Here is a 20,548-nt window from a genome sequence, read left to right on the forward strand (position 1 = left end):
TCTATGTTCATTCTATTGATATTAGTACTCACACCCATCAAAAACGATCTATATAAGAACGATCTATAAAAGAACGATTTATCATTTGGATATACTTGTAATACGAAATACCCACTTGTGCAACCACTCCAGCGATTAGAATTTGTTCTGATTTAAACAATTTGTTTATTGCCATTGAATAGCCTGTGACATCTTTTTCGAAAAGATTGATGAGATCATTTACATCACAAAGTTACTCATCGATCATGTATTCTATATTTTTACTATTATAAAATATTTTTGAATGATCAATTTTTCTCTGTTAAAATCGTAGAGCAAAGAGGTAAATTACCGATTAAGAATTCTTTATAAAAATTGAAATGTTCAGTCCTGGATGAGATATACAGATAAAACAGATGAAAGAATCAAAGCTTCAGAATTGTTTAAACAATATGATTATATCATATATATATATATATGGAGAAGATGTTACTGGTAAAATAATCACACAGAAGTTGTTAAAGGGGTTTAAAGGAAGAAATGAATCATTAGATGACGAGCCGCATTCGGAATGCCCATCTGCCAGTGACGATTAGATACGCGAGTTCAAACCTAACAAAAAAAGTGTGTTCAGATAATGTACAAATTTTTAAGTGTGAAGAATGAACCGTAGGAAAATGAATCCACTGGTTTCCGAAATACTTTGAAAATACATGGTATAATGCAGAATTTGATCATTGGACATACAATTTTGTTGAAATTTCTTGGAGTTGTAGTTTCCGGAAAATGATTTATACGTATTGCTTTTTATTGGTCTTCATCTACGTTGCAAAAAGGAAAATAGTCATTAAAGTTGCCGATAAAAAGTACATTCACACTGTATTTAATGGTAAATAAAACTTGAAGATTTTCTATACAATGTTTAGAACACACAAAGCTCGTCATTATTTATCTAAGGCATTGTCTTGCAGTCGAAAATCTTTAACCGTGTTACGAAATATCAAAAATATAATGTAGTTTAAGAATATGTCTTAAGACTAAATCTACCACGATCAAGTGATTAGTTTCTTATTTTGCAATTATAAGAATTATAAAAACTTTTCTGTGGAAATTGATACAATGAATTGCATTATTAAAGTAACTACTATAATAAAAAGTGTACAAAATCTAAGTAAATTTGATCCGAGGTTTATGAAGCAATGCATATTTGTCAATTTGACTGCTAGATAGTTTTAGTGTTAAACTTATGACCGTAACTCAGAGTCAGTCCCTGATTAAATCGGGGTTTAAAGGTCCCCGATTCATTACTCAGCCTCTGATTTATCGACGATGTACAAAGAAATGGCTTACCAAGGAAGGTTTTCCATTTCTCTTTTGGAAAACGAGGCTCCTCGCGGAGAGGGGCAGGTATGTCCAATTTGACGATGCCATTCCCGGATCCGTTCGGTATCCCAGGATGTCGACCGAGGCTGTCGATCTTCTCGTCCTCCTCGTCCACGTAATAGTCCGAGCCGGATGCCACCCCTGACCACTTGTCCTTCCCCTTGGTCGGTGCACCAGGTAACAATGGCTGCCGTTGGTAAACGTCACTCGATTGTGCCATTCCGTTGCTACTTCCATCAACCGCCGCCTCGACGTCTCTCTCGTGACCCTCTCCGGCGTCCAATGGTCGATCGAAGCTTCCGTAATCGCTATGCAGACTTTTGACCTTGGGGTCCAATACCATCCTGTGAACAGAAAACACGCGTGCAGTCGCGACAGCCGAACGCCGAGCGGAAACAACATCGTTTTTCCAAGGAAATCGAACGATTCCGCGATCCCCAGCGACAGCGAGGATGGAAAATCGCGAATTCCATGGAAAACTCTAGGAACCCTAATGCACACGGACCTTCTGTCGTTCGAGGAATCGGAGCAAAGTATGTTGGAGAGTGAGAAGCAGGTTTTTCGTATCTCGGTCATTTCAAGACTCGAATAAGTTTCCATAAATGGTACTTCGATGTTAGCGATATTGCCTGTTAAACAATTGATTCATCTGGTAATGTTCGATACCATAAGAAATATTTCACAGATTTCAGTAAACGATACAAGTTTCGTCAATGTACATATTCGTGCCATCGGAAGTATCCAATAGATTTCTCTAATCGTGATGAATATATATGTACATGCATCGAAATTGTAGCTAATAATGCATTTAAACATGTGAAATAGCTATTGCATTAGAATGCGATGTGATAGGAGATTTTCAGAGCCATTTTTTGTTTAGCGTACTTTGGAGAAGCTGTAGGCGTTATTTTGCAAACTATCACTTAACACTGGCACTACTGTGATGTATTGAAAAAAAAAATGCCTAATATTATGATAATTGACCACGCAACACCTATTATTTCAGATTTTCAACATAGAAATGGTATGAACAGCTATTATTGACTTCAAATATATTGCTTTGGAAAATGGATAGAATGTACCACAGTTGTACATTATTCAAATAATATTTCGAACAAATGCTTCGGAAAATATTGTATATGAAAAATATTTCAAGTAAATTCTTGGAATAAAATCTTTCTTGAACAGTGCCCAATTTTGGTCTCTACTGCAATTACATCGGTACCCACGTTCGTTCAGTAATTATTTCAGCAGAAATAATAAAATAATAATAATTAAATAATATGAAATATCCGAAACCTGCATACTTTTTAACACTGATATCGTCGATCTTATCTCGTCACTTTACATTAGGCAACTAGAAGATTCTATACAAATACGATGAGAACGGTACGCCAGTATTAATTTAGTATTTATTTATAGTTATACAAGATCGAGTTATTTCCTTGTTGCATGATCGAAATTTATCTCCTACTCATAGAACATGTTCAATATAACACTGTGAACAAAAAGTAAGGTGAATTTGTTTATAAAATGTAAATTCTTTATTTATTCTTTTTTGTTGTAATTTGTTGTCAGCGAGCTGCTTTATTGGACAGTATAAACGTTTAAAGAAGAACTATAATTTGATCTAAACACACGTCCGCACCACATGGGCGAATACATATCAGCAACAGACAGAGCACACCCAACGGAATCAACAAAGGAAGGTCGCACACGATCGTTCCCACCGCGCGCATCTACAAAACACGATCGCACATTGATTTCTGAATTATATTGATTTCTCACATTTTTTTATATTTTTTTTCCTAGGTTGGCAGGACTGTCTATAACATTTGCTAAGCGTCTCTTTGTCAAAAGGTTTAATTATCTCCGAGTTACACGTGTTTTTGTAAACAACCAAAAGTCATCACGATAATGCACCATGTCATACTGCATTGGTTCTTCGCGACTTTTTTGCCAAAAACTCGACTACTATCGTTCCGCAACCACCGTATTCGTCTGATTTGGCTCCGTGCGACTTCTGGCTATTCAGCAAACTCAAAAGGCCAATGCGGGGACGCCGTTTTGACACGATTCAGGAGATAAAAACCGAGTCGAAGAAAGTCTTGAAGGCTATACCGGAAGAAGACTATTCCGACTGTTTCGAGGACTAGAAAAAGCGTTGGCAAAAGTGCGTTTTATCGGACGGGGATTACTTTGAAGGGGATGAAATTGATTTGTAAGAATAAATAAAGAATTTACATTTTATAAACAAATTCACCTTACTTTTTGTTCACAGTAGTACATATATGCGTGAGGAAACATCGTGACAAGCATTTTCTTTTTAAATACAGACACAATATTCTGTACCAATTTGCGAAAATTATTCTTGGAATTGAAAACGTAGCTAACATTTGCTATGCAAATAATTGCAAATTTTATCCATTTACGAGAAAACTGATTGAATAAAATATAAAGCATATAGTAAAATCATTAAAATATTGTAAGAATGCTATTGTACTATTTTCAATTTATTACAATTACTTTAAAAAGGAATTTATTCAATTTCTTTTTAAAATTGATACAGAAAATGTTTATTTTGTGCAAACAACAGCAGTTTAGTTATATAAATTACGTAAAAAACACAGTAGCGGTACAATTGTTAAGTAATCAAGAAAGTTCGTGTCACTTTTAGTTTTTTTTCTTTAATTCATTATCCAAATATACGCATTGTTTAAAACAAAAGCAAGATTCTTATACGAATATTATGAAATCTTATACATTCAGTTATTATCGCATTAAGCTAAACAATTATTTCCAAAATCCAAACAGTTTCATGAGAAAAGCATAGCAAAGTTGTCTTTATAATTAAGACAGCGTTAACCAATACTTTGGTTACATTTGCTATAAGTCGCAAACATGTACAAGTTTTCTCAGAATTCAGCAAAGATTCTTCATCGCAAACTAAACGATTTAATCTTCTTCTCCACAACATAATTTCATACGTTCATTTTCTACAACCATTTACAGTCTACTTCCTAACTGCTCCAATTTGATTAATACTATTTTCCTACCTGATCCCCCAGTAGACAAGTGTTACATTTCACTTTTAGATCAAACAGCATTATCTATGCCACATCGAGCATATAAACTATACCAACGAAGTTAATTTACCAAACCGCTATATTTATTTTCACTGTTAGAAAAGAAACGTACGTTCACGGGTATCGTTTTAATGATTCCTAACCGTAATCAACTTCCTATGAAATCACAAATTCAATAACCATCTATCTTATCTTTCACGATTTTTATCGCTCAACGGAACATGCAGTGCGCATGCAGCCGGTTTGTTGACGCGCTCAACGATGCAGTCGCTCTAACGTTCCACTTTTAGTTATCCTCGTAGCAAGCGAAAGGTTATCGTGTTAAGGATACTTGTCGACTGCTTCAAGAACAGGCTTCCCCAAGATCGCGAATGGGCGAGGCATGATATCTGGACGAAGGCTGTGAATAGCACGAGGACATTTCGCGATTGCTCGCAGGAAACGGATACCGCAAGCTTGCCGATGCACAAAAGCACCAGCATAAACAGGTTTCCAGAACGAACTATTGGAAGACGAAAAAAGTTTCCCCGTTCATTAAATATCCTTTCCTGCTTCGCGTTATCGTTTAATGGAGAACCGTAATTACAAGTACGGCAGAAAATTATGTGCAACCGGTGAATAATCCTAGCTTCCCTCTTATCTTTTACTTCCATCTCAAAGATAGAATTTCCCGAATCAAGAGAAGTTATTTTTATACATCCTGCGAATGAAAAGCATCCTCTACATCAGTGATGGACATTATTCAAATAAAATTTTATTCGTATAATATCGTTAATAAATTCTAATGAATTTTCTGTGTTTGGTTTGTTTTCGGGCATAATTAACTTTACCTTTATCAAATAAGACATTAAATTAGTTATCTAGCTTCATAACAAGTCTAAGTCATTGTTGCAGTACAAAACTTAATAAGATTATTATAAGAAACTTTATAAGGTCTTCGTACTTTTGCATTTCAGTTATTCAACTTTAACATAAATTTACAAAATGCTCAGTCCAATAGAATATCATAATTTGATATTATTAAATATCATTGAATATTATAAACTGATCAATATGAAAGAAGAGCCGAGTGAAAGAAACCCAAGAGAATTATCGAGGGAGGACTCATGGAAAAGGTTTCCCGTTAATTTAATTTCCCGTCCCTTTCTATGACGTGTTCCATAGAAGCCGGCCCCGAGGCGGCCACTTTATCGCTCGACTCGATGAGCTTGCACGAAAATGATTGAAACCGTCGGTTGCCCGGCCGCAGGTCGAATTTAATTAACTAGGGCTGCGTTCCTTTGTAATGATTAACTCGAATCATGGTTAATTGCTGATTTATCTTAACGCCCGTTCAAGTGCCGTGCAACTTCTTATTCGCTTCCGTCGTAGACGCTCAACTGCTGCCATGAAAAATTATGCGTGGGTGGACAGGCGACTTTACGTCGGCGGGTCCCATTGCACTCTGCACGCATGATAAATTCAACGCAGATAATCCGTGTTGGATGCTAAGTCCGTCGATGCTTTATGCGACCCGATAAGCAAAGGAAATTCCATCGACGCACGGATATTTGTCCAATTTCGCTAGCCATAACTATTTTTTTCATTTAATATGTCTCAAATGTACTTACCGACATATTTGTAATAATTTTTATTATTTAACGGATTCAAAATGTACCGATTCATTTATATTCAGTTAGACTGTAAGGGCAATGTAGCTTTTAAGGAATAATACCTAAGAACCAAGAGGCGCGACGTCAAAGAATACGGGCCGGCGTCAAATAAACTTACTATTACATTCCTACATTATTATTATTTGCATACAAAAAATATAAAAGAAACTGAAAACAATCAAAAACAACTTAAAGATCGACGAAAACTATGTGAAACTATTATAAAGTATTAAAAACCATTAAAAACTATTGCAAAGTATTAAAAATTATTGAAAATAGTAAAAGAAACAAAAAACAAATAAGAACTGTTGAAGAATTTTATATCTTGGTTTTGTCACATTAGTGAGTCATAGGTTATATTTTATTTTGCTCATACATCAATGTAAAAGCCGTGTTGGCACGACTTGGTAGCCACTTCTTTTTGCGCTGTTCACAGAAACCTTTACGGTTTCCAATGACTCGAAAAAGAAAATCGGGATTTACTTAGAAGCCGAATATCGACAATGTACTGATTCATAAATCTACTGTTTTGAGAAGTAATAATCGAGAAGCTAATAGAAAACTTACTCTTATTTAAAGCAATGAATCCACAATGAAATAAGAAATTCTATTTCACGACAGAGAAGAACAAACCAGATAAAGTGTCAAAAGACTCAAAACTAATCTAATTTACTCATTAGAAAAGATTGGCAACCTTAAATTATGTATAAGCACCTAACATTTAATAAACACCCCTTGGGGCTTGTTATCCATTATTCATTGCGTTGTAACAGAAAATTTACTAATTGTAGGAAACATTTTGATTAATACCAAGCATATTAATTATCAATAAATGATATTGCATCTCATTAATTCTTCCACCCGTCATCGTTAATGGCTTATTAAAATAAGACTGCACTTCAATCTTTATTGTGAAGAATAAATATTAACCACTTGACTAATGATTTTTTTCACGATTGTACACATTAAACCTCTGATGTTAATAATTTCAGGTATGAAAAAAATATTATGTCATAAAGTGAATTTTGTAAAATTCGCAGCAACGATGAGTTATGAGACATTTCAAAGAAGTTTTTGTTTATGCGATAAACTTATAAATTATATATAAACAAAAGAATTATAAAATGGACTTATAATTTTATCGCGCTCTATGTCATTGTGACTAGCAGAGTAATATAATTACACGGAATTATTTAGACGAACTAGATCGACATCTGACACCAATTACATTTCCCCTAACATGGGTTAGGTTGTCAAGGTTATTTAAATATGACCGTTCGTTACAATGGCCCTCTCCGAGAAAGAGGAAACGTAAGAAAGAATATTCACATCGGCCTATTATACGATCGTTTTACGAGTTTACAGAGTCTTGACCTCTGGGCTCCGATAAACGGACGAAATGAAACCTTTACGATTCTGACGTCGTAATGTCGAAACCTGAGGAATTTTACGACCCGGATCAACCGACGCACATTGAGACAAATAGGCAATCGAGATGGAAGAAAGTCATGTCAGAATATACTGTCCTTTGCTCAAAAGACGTCCGTTGAACGTCCGAAAATGAAAGTTTGAAGTGTCCCGTTTACATAGACCACGTACAAGTTAGCACAAATAACGTACATGATGATTAAGATTTATTTTCATCTAGTTTTGTATTTTGTCCTATTGTACAGTAATCTCTATTCATTGTGGGAAATAACAAAGGGACAAGGAACTGGGACGCATACTGAAGATATCTCCAACAAGGAACGATCGATCTGGATATCGTTATCCTTAAAGCGTTCGCTTTCGCTGGTTTCTGTGAAGGCCACTCGCAAAGGAGACATTTACTAATCACAGAAATATTTGCTTCGTGGCTGACCAATCTATGAAAAATGCAAACGAGTTGCTTATTCGAAGCTATTACAGAGTTTAATTCGATTCTGCGCTCTATGAGACAGATTCAATAAATTTTATTCCAAAATTAAATTAATTAAATTTAAGATTGAAAAGTGAATTTTAATAAATCGTGACACTGGACAAACTGTGAAAAGTGACGATCTCCTCCCACAAAACATTTTCTTCTATCATTTACACTCCTGAACCACAGAATACTGCTGCGGAATGAATCATTTTTGCATATTAAGTAACGTTTCAGTTATCTTTAATGCACGATGTCTTTGAACAACACGTTGTGTTAATTAAACATGTGGCCTGAAGTATCAGATTTCTATTTTGCAACCGTTATGTTAACATTAACCATACCAAGTGCTAAAAGTGACTGACATGTGTTGCCTTATGAAAGCTACAAGATTAAATTTACTTAGATTTGGTACAATATTTATGTTACTATGTACTGGAATAAAGAAATTTATTTAATGATTTCCGATGAAAGTGTTTTACGTAATTTCAATAATCGTTAAAGATTAATTTCATATAAGGAATAAAACAGTGTAAAATTACGATCTTCAGTATCTTCGAATTTCAAAATCACCTGTTCATACAATAACGCGTGCAAAACCTGTACCAGACTTTAAAAGAAGCAAATACTAAAATGTACACAACCAAGACTCGTTTCTTGTTTGAATACCCCAGAACCAGTTCCGTGTATTGAGTACACCTACATTTTCTCTTGAAAGCGAAGTATCACAGTCAGGTTACAAACGGTGATCATTTCTTCCGATTCGGAGATGATAGTAACAATTTTGCGCAGCTGTTTGAACTCCATAATCTGTTTGAAGAAAGGATCGGTTATTGTGACGCATCGAGTAAAATTTTAGAAGCACTTCAGTCACGATACCGTGCCATCCTCAGATTAGACGTACGTTGGAACCTTAAAAGCTTGAGACACGGTCGTTGGGCGCATAAACGGATCGACGTGAGTCTACACGGAGAATCGTAGGAACTAGGAACGCCGATATCCACTTTGCATGCGGCTTGATAACCGCAATCGTATGAATTCGCGACAACGCTAACGACCAAGCTTAACCCTAATACCGGTCGCGTCGTTATCGTGCACGAACTATCCGCGGAAGCCTCTCATCGGCGGACAATAAATTCTTTGTTGACCAGCGGCGGCGTTCGGCCAGTTTAATTATAACCGCGCGTCATCGTGTTATTCACGTACCGTCGAATCAGACGTGTCGATCTGTACGTTGCAGACAATTAACATATGTACACGAGTAATTACAGGACCGTAGCTCCAACCTTCGCATGTTCCTCAGGGCGAAGACAGGGTAAAAGGATAGAAAGTTTGGGTATCTTGGATCTTAAGATCTAGTAGAATATAGTATATGTTGTATACTATATTTAAGTTTGTGCAGCACAGTCTACGTTAATTTCTCACGGTCCTATCTACACATTATTTAACTATTTATTAATAGATTAGGGAAACTAAAGAACAGTTTCATTCGCCAAATGAAAGACTACACACCGTAAAAAAGAAATAATTGGAGCTAAGTTTTATTGCAATTTAAAAATGTGCTCGTGTAATAAATACGTAAAGGTCTGTAGTTTATATATAACTGTTCTGAGATATAAAAATAAAATTGGTATCTCTTATTAATTAAACAGCAATATTAGAATGGCTATGTATTAATTAACTAAATCTGAATTGTTTTATTTCAAACGAACCAGGTAACTTTGCCTGGAGCTAATCGATATCTTTTTTTTTACTTATGAAACAGCATTTCGAATAGTAGTGTTTCTTTGAATAAGTGTTCAAATTAAAAATGCACGCAGAAATACGTTTTCGGCATTATAAGTGACCATAAATAATTAAATAATAAGTTTCACTTTGACTTTTGTCATGGTGTTTCATTAAAGTCTTGCTATTCTAACAGTCGCATTCTCATGATTTCAGTCAGAATTAAGCCTACATGTATCGTCAGGACTAATCCGTTCATTATCAAAGACGACTATACATATACTGTAATCATCGGACGTGAAACGCTCGTTGCATACTAATAGTGACTATACATATATTATAGTCACCTGCTGTATTGAGCGTCCTTTCGATTCTACAGGTAATCTAAAGACACTTGTCTTTAATTGAAAATTTGTAACTGAATGACATTCACGATGAAATATAATTCCGTTGTAGGTACAAAAGGTTAACAGATTCTTTTTTTCTCGATGAAAACCTAGATAATAGCTACATTTAATTAATATTATATCGTATTATAAAATTATATCATAATAAATCTTACATTAAGTTAAACCTCATTCTATTTTATGTTCATGATTATTATTTTCTAAAAATTCATGATTATTTATATTATTTTATGATAATTATTTATTTCGTTAGTAATTTTTATAAATTAATCACTGATATTTTGTTATAATTTTTCAATAACCACATCCGTGATTTTGATCGAATATTTTCTGCTAAAGATGAAGAGACTGATAGTTCTATTAATATCTAAAGGTTATCGATAGACACTTAAAATGCCCAAATAGTACTGCAATTATGAATTCGCATTTTACATAAATATACTGTATGAAAGCAAGGTTTGTGCTCCCGCGTGTTTACACTCATGCGATAAAACTATATAAGAAATTCGCATACATTCATACTTGGTGACTAATACGTGATAACACAATGTTCGAAGTGCAATAAATAACTGCGTATTGGTTAATGTTTATACAGATGACATATCGTTCGACGAGTTTGATGTACAGTTGTATTTTTTACGATGTTCAAGATATTTTTCGGCACGACAGAAAATTCAAATTTTTCAAATGCGACGGTGACAGAATTACTTTTTTTTTTAACAAGAAGTTTCTATCAATTAAATAGTAACGCTTCATAAAACATAAATATCATTTATTTTCTGCTGTAAACATTTTGGTTATAATGTAGTTTTGATGATACAAGAAAAGAAGAAAACGTTGATTAAAATGATGTATAAAGACTAAAACCTATATTACAACATATTTCAAACGAAATTTGTCGTGGAAATAATCTTTGAGATAAGATATGTTTGTTTTTTTACGAAATTTTACAATTCTATACTATTGAAACGTACTTTGCATTCTTTAAACTGATAAGATTTTCTTTTGTTTTAACTTACAAATAATGCAGCGCCAAATTCGGAAAAAAGACGAGCGTACACAATGTGCAATCTAGTTCCAATGTATGCAAAGAGTTGAATTTCTGTGGAGACTTCGAATTTTTAAATTTGTTGCTACATTGCTTTTTAACCTAAACTAAAGTTAGAAAAATTCAGGGTATTTTTAAAACGTGTGTGTATCAAAAGCTTATGAAAGCAATTTCATCTATGGATCCAATGTCTATTTTTAAAAGGTATTTTGTTTCTAACGATTCGAATTTTATCCAAAATAAGAACTGTTTGTTTAAAAAATTTGGAATGTTTGAAAAAGGTTTGAATTTCCGTGAAAATGTTTTTAATTGGAACGTTTCGTCGCATATTGCAAAATATCAGCCAATAGACTGAACAATGTAGGGCAACAATTGTTACTCTGTCGATTTAAAAAATGCCTTCACATAAATAGTCGTTCTATTGATCTTTTTCAATAATAAATAAAAGCAAACGTCTTAGTATGACAGTAACAGATATTTAGAATTATTTAAGTTGAACTATTAACATTTCTATGTATCGATTGATCTATTAAAAAATGCATGGATCCATAACAAAACAGTAAAAGGTGACCTTTATATAACCTTTATATGATGTGTCCACTTACAAAACTAATAACATCAGAATATGCTTCACATGATACCATTAAAATCTCTTTTAACACTTTTCATAGGAGTAATAATAGTTTGAAAATCAAGATATCAGAATCTGACGAAGCAACCTGTATAATTCGTTATACAAGTTTCAGAACTGAAATGAAATGTTGAGGAATTTTGTTACGTCGGATTCTCAGATAATTACTAAAGAAAAATACTTGAATCTGCAAAGTGCAACCAAGATCCATGGCAGAAAATTGTCTGTGATACGTGGAAGGACACTGAAACCACTATCTGTTTGCATAATAGCTTTTAAGAAGTGTTTACTCAATGCGCCGTATGACCGCGAAGTCTTTGTATCGTTTGTTTCGGATGACACAACTTATGACAATGCCAAACGAAAAGGAGTTCAGTCAAACGTCTACTTATGTAACTGACAAAAGATGACTCATGGCGCTAAAACGCCTAACTTCGATATTAAAAATTTAGTTTCCGTTATGTAACCTTCTTTGCAAACACTGATTAACTCTAGAAAATGAAAATTTCATTTGCTAATAATATGTAAATAATACATAGAAATAAATAAAGGAGAATAAAAAAAACGTTGCGCAGAAATATGAAAGATTCACGTGTAATAAAACATAATGTACGATTTTATGAAATTATAAGAAATGTATGACGTTAATGACTTGAATAATAATGAAATTAGTTTGTTATTTGGTATAGGAAACTTGAGCCTCGTACCATTGGCTGTTAGAATAGCAACTATTTCATATTATTTTACGTATTTATTTTATATTGGAGCAATAATGATTGTTGTTCTGAAAGCAGATGGCAATACTACATGAGCAAATTGGAAACGAATTTAGTATAACATTTTTTTATCTGCTGCTCCATTTTCGAGAAAATTAACTTTAAAATTTATCTTCGTAAAAGATTTAATTATCGTCTACCTTTCTACCGCAGTTATCTCCATTCGAGATAGTGTTTACAACCATTAATTGTTGCGCACTACGTAATAAGCGGAAAGTTAATCTCTGTAAACAGTTGGCTGAATTTAGTTCGACTAGTGCGATAAAAGTTTATGAGGGCAACCGCACATGGATATTTCAGTGATACTGGAACTACTAAGCTTTAGCAAGCTCGTGGAATCGATAGCCTATTCTTCGATATGGCCGATGAAGATGCCCATTGTTCACGAATTACGGTTTCTCGGAACTCGGTTCACAATGAATGCCTTCCTTCGAATGATTCTAATTTCATGGAAGTTCTCCTAAAATGGAGTCGCATTAAGAAAACAACGGTATACGTGTATACGAAGAATATATCAGCATTTAAAGAGATGCTAAACACTTTTCCGAAACGCTAAAGGCGGGAGTCTTTTCCGAAAACGTACTAATCTTATAATACAGTAAATATATTTTCATGATAGGAATTCAAGTAGGTATCTTCTCAGAGTAAATATACACACGTATCTGTTAGCCGTATCAAATACAATGTTATCTCAATCGATATCGCCATACGTTTGAAACCTCAAAATCGATAAAATATCCAAACGTTAATCAATACTCGATTCGCAGTACTTTTCCATTAACCGGTTTCACGCCCCAATTGATAGTTAAAATGTAGATACCACTGTTTAACGCCTACTTCGTATTCTCGTAACCAGTAAGTGGTACTTGTACCCTTTTTAAGTTAAATACGAATTAGGAAACCATTTTCTTTCTCGATCTCTAAGGTATCTAATTTTAAGTAAAAGCAAAATTTTCAATTTTAAGACTTTTGTTCACTAAATTATAACAAAGAATCTTCGCACTCCTGCACCTTCGTGTAAACTTCTTTCTAAAAAGAAAGTTTTTATTTTCATGTTCTTGTGCTTAATTTTTTATTTTTATAAGGTGACCAATGAAAAACTTAAAGTTGAAACAAGTCATAACTTGTTTATGAGAAAGTGCGTCGTTTCGTCTCCTTCTAAAGATCTATATATTTAATCCAATCTGCAGAACTTAAACGGTACACATTTTTCCACATTCGTTTCAATGTGATCTGAGATGATCTTATACAATCGTGCGGTTAGACGTGTTCTCATAGCGTCAGGAGAATCAATTGTTCCCGCATTCGATTTCGTTTACAAGCTTAATCCAGTAAGTGACACGATCGAAGAAGATTGGAGTTTGATCGTGAGCTCATTTGCAAGGATATACAATCGCTCGGAACCATCTAAAAGGCGGTCGTCGAATTATTCAATCGAGTTCGACGAATCGGTATTATCGAGGAGAGAAAGTCGACTCGATAGCGAGAAACAGACGTAGAATCGAACACAAGACGATCAGACCACCAATCTGCACACTGTGCACGAGAATTCGCATAGTTTTGCAACAGGTGAGCAACATTTTAACGAGACTGTGGGACACAATGGCTCAAGCAGGCGTAATTGCGTCCGTGCGCACGAATGAAGCGTATTATCGAGATTATCTAGTCGAGTGGAGAGAATCGCACACCAATAAAACCGATATATCGATGATAATTGAGGGTGAAATGGTCACTACTAATTTTATGCAAATTCATGATAACTTCCTGTCCTTCCAAGATGACTGTGAGACAGAGTTGAGCGCTATCCGAATTATTTCGAATAAATATTCATCTAATATAATCATTCGAATGAATCCTTTTAATTCGAGTAAAATATTCATTATAAGTAACAGCTTAGTCCATCTATTTATTCAAATAATTCTTAACTTTTTTGTGCGAATAAATTATTCAAATAGAAGTTATAAAATTACTGACCGTTATCTTATTGACCGTTAGATGCACATTTATTTTATTTTATTATTTTCGAACTAGTCTGACATTTTTAGAAGTCTATAAAAAGAAATATGTAGTACTATCGGAATAGTAACATGTCTAATTGCATTTTTTGCTGAATTACGCATAATCCGGATAAAAACTGCAAACTCAGCAACATACCTTCTGTCTAACGGTACCATCTCAAGATGCACAGGTAAAGCGCGCATATTCATTTTATAATCGTTTACACTAATCAGTTACACTTTCGATCACAAATAAATTAAAAATTGCCCGTATTCTATAAATGTATATATATAAATAATTAATATTATTAAATATTAATGTATATTTTATATTCATATATTTTTTAATTTTACTTAAATCTTTCAGAAGAGCGAAATATTTTTGCGCTGCGAAATTAAACTTCTTTTCAAACCGCACATAATCATAATATTTAAATATAATAAAATAATACATAAATAATTTAGTGCGAAGCTTATTTGTTTATGGTGCACTATTGCAACTCTAACAGTGAACTACTAATGAAACATGTTTCACAACGCGGAGATTAACTGAACTTTGTCTTGCCGTCAAACAGATGTAGTTCTGACTGTGAAATATCGTTGTCATACGTCTGGAAAAAATATTCATAAACATTGTTACTATAGTTGTTTCCCCTACTATAGGTATTCAGTTACTTCCAGCATAATGCGTCACTGACAATAGGCAGATCTTGACAAGGGAGAAAACGATCGCAGAGTCGTGACCAGTGTTTGTTGCTATTGCAGTGTTAATTCGTAACTATACTAATACACTACGATACATAACTTTAGCATATTTAAATGTGCTACACTTTTGGATACGCACACATAAAAATCATATATTATACGTGAACCTCCCATATATAAACAATGTTAATCGAGAAAGGTGTCTCTTATTGCAATAACACCAATATGTCAACTAGTTTATAATATCGGTCCATCCAAAATTCGAAAACTATCAAAAATTTAAGTGATACTTTTACACATTATAGTGTGCAGAAATAAAATATCATTTCTCCCTAAACTTCACTTATTTCTTCCTTCTTCCATGACAAATCAATCATTTTTGATCAACAATTTTTAAAAAGAGACATGAAAATATTACGCACAATTGACTCACGAATTATCCTACAGAGAATCGAAAGATTCGATGTTCCCAATTAAACTTTCCTTTGTTTCGGAACAACAAAGACTCCAAGAAACAATAGGAAGAATCAAGACACTCCAACAAAACGAAACAATCGAGGGGTCACAATGTGACGTTATAAATATTCGTTGCTTTAACTCGAGAACAATCATCACTTTCTTTCCTTTTATCCAATAAATAACTTTCAAGTTACACAAGCTTTCAAGTAAAACGAGCTTGTATCGAAACGGACAAATACCAGGTGGAAAAAATGATAACTTTATCGATATTCTGCCCATTGGCCAATTTATAATTAACAATGTGCCTAAATATGATCCTTATATGAAGTGTAACAAATGGGGGATATTTTTATACTTAAACCCTTCGCAATATCTGCCAATAGCTGCTCTGATTAGCACTTCTTCGTTTCTAATAATTACCCTAATAAATCGATTTTCTGTATTACGATTTTTCGAACACCCTCCATGTTACAAACAAAGGGCCACCTTTCTATTTTAAAATTAAAACGACTCTTTCGTTTGATCCTTACCCAAAAGTTTAATAATAAGTTTAATCGATATCCCTTCTGTAAAAAATTTTCACAAAATTATTTATTGTTGTTTACACGTCGAGATCTAGTATTTGAAAATTCTCTTTACTCCATACATCTATTAGTTCTGTGTTCATTCATTGAGCATGGGAAACCGGTTTAATTTATTCATGCCAATTTTGTGGGTTCGACGAGTCGCCCTCTTAGGATTTCTTTTAATTAGTGTTAATGAAAATGTGTTTAAAGCATTTGCTGTTACTGAATCTGTTTCTTTCTTAGTAGTTGGAAAATCTTTATAAAATAATTCCTCCCAAGTAAATTTCAACTTCCAATTTATTACTACATTTACTACATTTCGATCGAGAAAAACTGATTTCTACTTTCAACTTTTTCACCCACTAGTAAATTGTTATAAAATTCTCCATAAAATTATAATACAAAATGAAGATCAACCGTCGACTTTCGAAAAAAAAAGAAAAAATATATATAAACTTTCTCGCTACATCAACAAGATCGATTCGTATCTGCAACGTCACGGCCTATATACTTTACAATTACCGTGCCGTTGATCCTATACTCCATTTTTCAAGCAGTTTGGCATTGATTAATTATTTCGTGCGTTCGCTGCGTACTGTTTTTAAGATCTAAACGTTCGCTGATGCCGCGAGAAGTTATATCAAATATTTATTCAGCGATTGGCGTTTAATATTGGCGGAACGATGCACTCTTGACGAGCACCGAAATAAACACGTATAGGAAATCGATGGAATCGCGCATCTCGTAAATCGAAGGACGTGGTGACGTAATACCAATACATCTACCGTAGTTTTCGAGCGGTTTTTCGAAAGCGCAAGATGTTTGTTCGCGGCGAACGATTTTTAATTAGCTACCGGCGCACGGTGAAAGCTGCTGAACGCGTTGTTGCATGCATCGACTGTCTCTCTCTCTCTCTCTCTCTCTCTCTCTCTCTCTCTCTCTCTCTCCAATCATATAACGTTGAACAGTACGGTTTTGTTTCGATTACGAGATAGGGAAAACAAAAAATATGCATCATGAATTAGGGGAAAGTTGTCGAATGCGTTATTAGTGACCTAAATTGCACATCCTAAATTAATTTATTATTATACTATATATATATATATATATATATATATCAATAGTATATACAACATTTAATAATATACTATACATAGTGAGTTGGAATAGTACAACCGAACAATAGGTAATCCTATGTGAAAAAAAAAAGAAAATAATTTGGTATAACATTTTCTTATCCTTATCTCTGTTTTCGAGAAAATCGACTTTATCGTTTTGTTTATCTTTGTTCCGTCCGTCTATTCTTCTACTGTAGTAGCCTTCATTCAAGATAAAGTTTATAAATATTGACAATTGCTATATAACAAAAAACCGATTAAAATCTGTCGTAATAAAGTGTAGGATTTTAATGGATACTGCAAAAGAGTTGAAATACCTTTAATAAACTTATAGAATAACCTCTCACGAAACTGGTAACGTAAAAAGACTTAATATTAATATTATCTAAATGATGTTTAAACAGCTGGAACAAGGGATAATCCGATTGTGTAAGGTCTGATGAATATACTGCATAATACGGAACTTTCTATCTCGCCAAACGGGTGACATACAAATCGTTTATAAAGATTAGATAAAAGTTTTCTATAACTAAAATGCAATAAAATGACAATATCACTCATTTTACCAAGCTGCGACAGTGCTTTATGACTAAACTTTGGGTGTCATGCACTTATGATAAAATTGAGCACCTGTGATTTAAAACAAGATTAATATTAAAAGTATTTCTATAAGTAAGTTCTATATTTATTTTCAGGTTAATTGAGATTATTAAAGATTTTCTGTTTTTCTTCTGCTTATAGCAAATGACGATGAAAATTATAATTTTGGATAAAGATCTGCAATCTATTTATGGGCATTAAGATTCCAAAACAGGAAAATATTGAAAATGAACGTCGTAACCAGCATAACTCCTACACTAATCATAATAATGATTACGTGTGTATTGTTACAGTTATCTTGCAATGATTTTGTAATAAAATGTCTAGTCACGCGTAGTGTTGAGCTATGATCAAGAAACTGTTTCCATCAGAAAAGTGTAATGATTACCTCCAAAATTAATATAACTTCAAAGTGGTAACTCTTGAATAAATCTTTATGGAGGCGTTCGTGCTTGTAATTCGTCTGGAGATTGCACGCACTGATGGCATATGCATGCATATAAAATTTAATTTAAAATTCAAAATTCTGTTTGAAATATTATGTCTTTATTGATTCGTGTTTTAACGTCACTTGCAAGATTCCTAATTTGTGAAAACATAAGGCAGAACACCGTAAAAACACGTTCTTTCAAATCTCAGTGAGATTAAACTCATAATGAAGGCTGAATAAATATTTTAATTGTTGCAACTCATTTGTTTGGAAGAACTTTTCTAATGCGATACGACACAATGTATTCATTTTGGAGTTGGGTACTATTTGAATAAAATTTTATTTGAACAACATATCAAATAACTTTTTTTAATAAACTTTATACCAAATTTTGATTCGACCGATCTTTTGAATTACTTCTTCGAATAATATATACAGATTAACGATTAGATATCAAAACATGTACAACAGTGCTACACCAAAATATTTACTCGTCTTTGAACTGTGAAATCGCGTCGACATCGTTCTATTCCATGTTCTACAGAAACGTGTAGCATTTATCTACGTCACTCGATACAATTACTCGCCGAAGAAACGCCAGAGACAAACGGGCCAGATGAGAAATCATTATGTCAATTACAAATATGGCAGAGCGATAGTAATCGAAGACCTCAAATGGGTGAAAGCACCAAGAATTATGAAACCAATCAACGAAAATAGCTATGATGCGCGTCACACGTGTCCGGACACTGTAAGCATTCACGCGTCGTGCTACAGAAACTTCATAAATTGCTCGGATAACTACCATCAACGAGCAACAATAACGGTCATCCGAACAATCATCGGAATCGTCTCCATTACGTCAAACGCTAAGTTTCGCTTACGCCTGTAGTTTATTATCCCGATTATTTATTATCTCCCCGACCGATAATTATCGTCGAGGCAGGGTCGATAAAAGGCGTAACGTGAAACTATCAGAAAGCAATCGTCGACTCAGTACACCGAATCGATACCGTGCAACACAGATACCGCAAGACCTATTGATCGGCGTTCGTTCCTCCAAGATCGACTCGACCCTACAATTGAATAACAAATCGCTGGTGCAGTTTGTCCACGCGTTGCAGCTTGGAATTGCGCAATAATATTATGACTGAGACTACTCATGCGAGCGTCGACGAAACCATCGTTCGATCTGATCCGATTCGCATGATTATGCTCGAAGACTGTGAAAACATTCATAAGTGGTTAATCGTGACTTAATATGAACTAGCATGGATAATCAACAAGGTGTGAATCTTTACGTAAAACTAAAATTTTGTTAACCAAATGTAAAAGAGAACAGAAATTAGATAACGTTGAACTTTTTGTGCTAATAATTCGAATGAATCGATAATAATGTCGTAATAGTCTTAAATCTTTCTAATGTTGGCACAGTTTTCTATTTCATCTATTTAGCTACAGATACGTGTAATGTGTAGTTTAGTGAACAAATTACTACAGCTATAGTGATGTGAATAATTATATAAACTCAATTATATAAACTCAAAGTAGCTTTTACATTTTTAGCGATATTTAAGCAAAAACTTAATATAACGACGCATTTGTATATTTATATATTAGAAATAATATAAACTAGAAATATACAAATATGATATCTTTAAGTTTTCCTTTAGATATCAATAACGACATAAAAGATATTTTAAGTTTTCAACTATACGCACTACTGTATAGTTTGAAAAATATATCGATTGTCAATGAAATTTGCAAATATTAGTACTTTATAAAAGAATAGTAAGAATTCAATGTAACTAGGTTTTGATCTATAAACTGATTGTTTTCTGGTGAACTGTATGTATGTGTAGCACTATCTCTCCAACACGTTTTCTTGCTCCCTAAGCAAATCATTTGTATCCCCACAATTTTACTGCGCATTTAACTTCGAAGTGAATCCTGTCTAAGCAGTTAATCGTCTGCCAATTAGAACAAAGCAATTTCTGTCCTCGTCATGAACAGCTTAGCAAACTGCAGTACGAAGACGTGCAGCAGTCGAAGCACAACTGGGTGTTTAAAATACAGTGGAATATCG

General features: G+C 33.8%; 1 protein-coding gene across 14 annotated transcripts in view; it reads right to left on the minus strand.

Annotated features, from left to right (window-relative positions):
• Nucleotides 1-20,548, minus strand: part of LOC144475406 (phosphatidylcholine:ceramide cholinephosphotransferase 2) — a 46,163-nt gene that overhangs the window by 10,779 nt on the left and 14,836 nt on the right. For 9 of the 14 annotated variants that reach the window (XM_078191789.1, XM_078191707.1, XM_078192140.1 and 6 more), the window contains one exon: nt 1,330-1,706. In XM_078191789.1, coding sequence (XP_078047915.1) covers nt 1,330-1,706 — 377 coding nt within the window. Of the gene's footprint in view, nt 1-1,329; nt 1,707-1,867; nt 1,992-8,703; nt 8,878-20,548 lie in introns of those variants that run through there. The other 5 variants (XM_078191539.1, XM_078191625.1, XM_078191456.1 and 2 more) reach the window with 2 other exon arrangements.

The sequence above is a fragment of the Augochlora pura genome, chromosome 1, assembly GCF_028453695.1.
Source record: "Augochlora pura isolate Apur16 chromosome 1, APUR_v2.2.1, whole genome shotgun sequence".
Lineage (NCBI taxonomy): Eukaryota > Metazoa > Arthropoda > Insecta > Hymenoptera > Halictidae > Augochlora > Augochlora pura.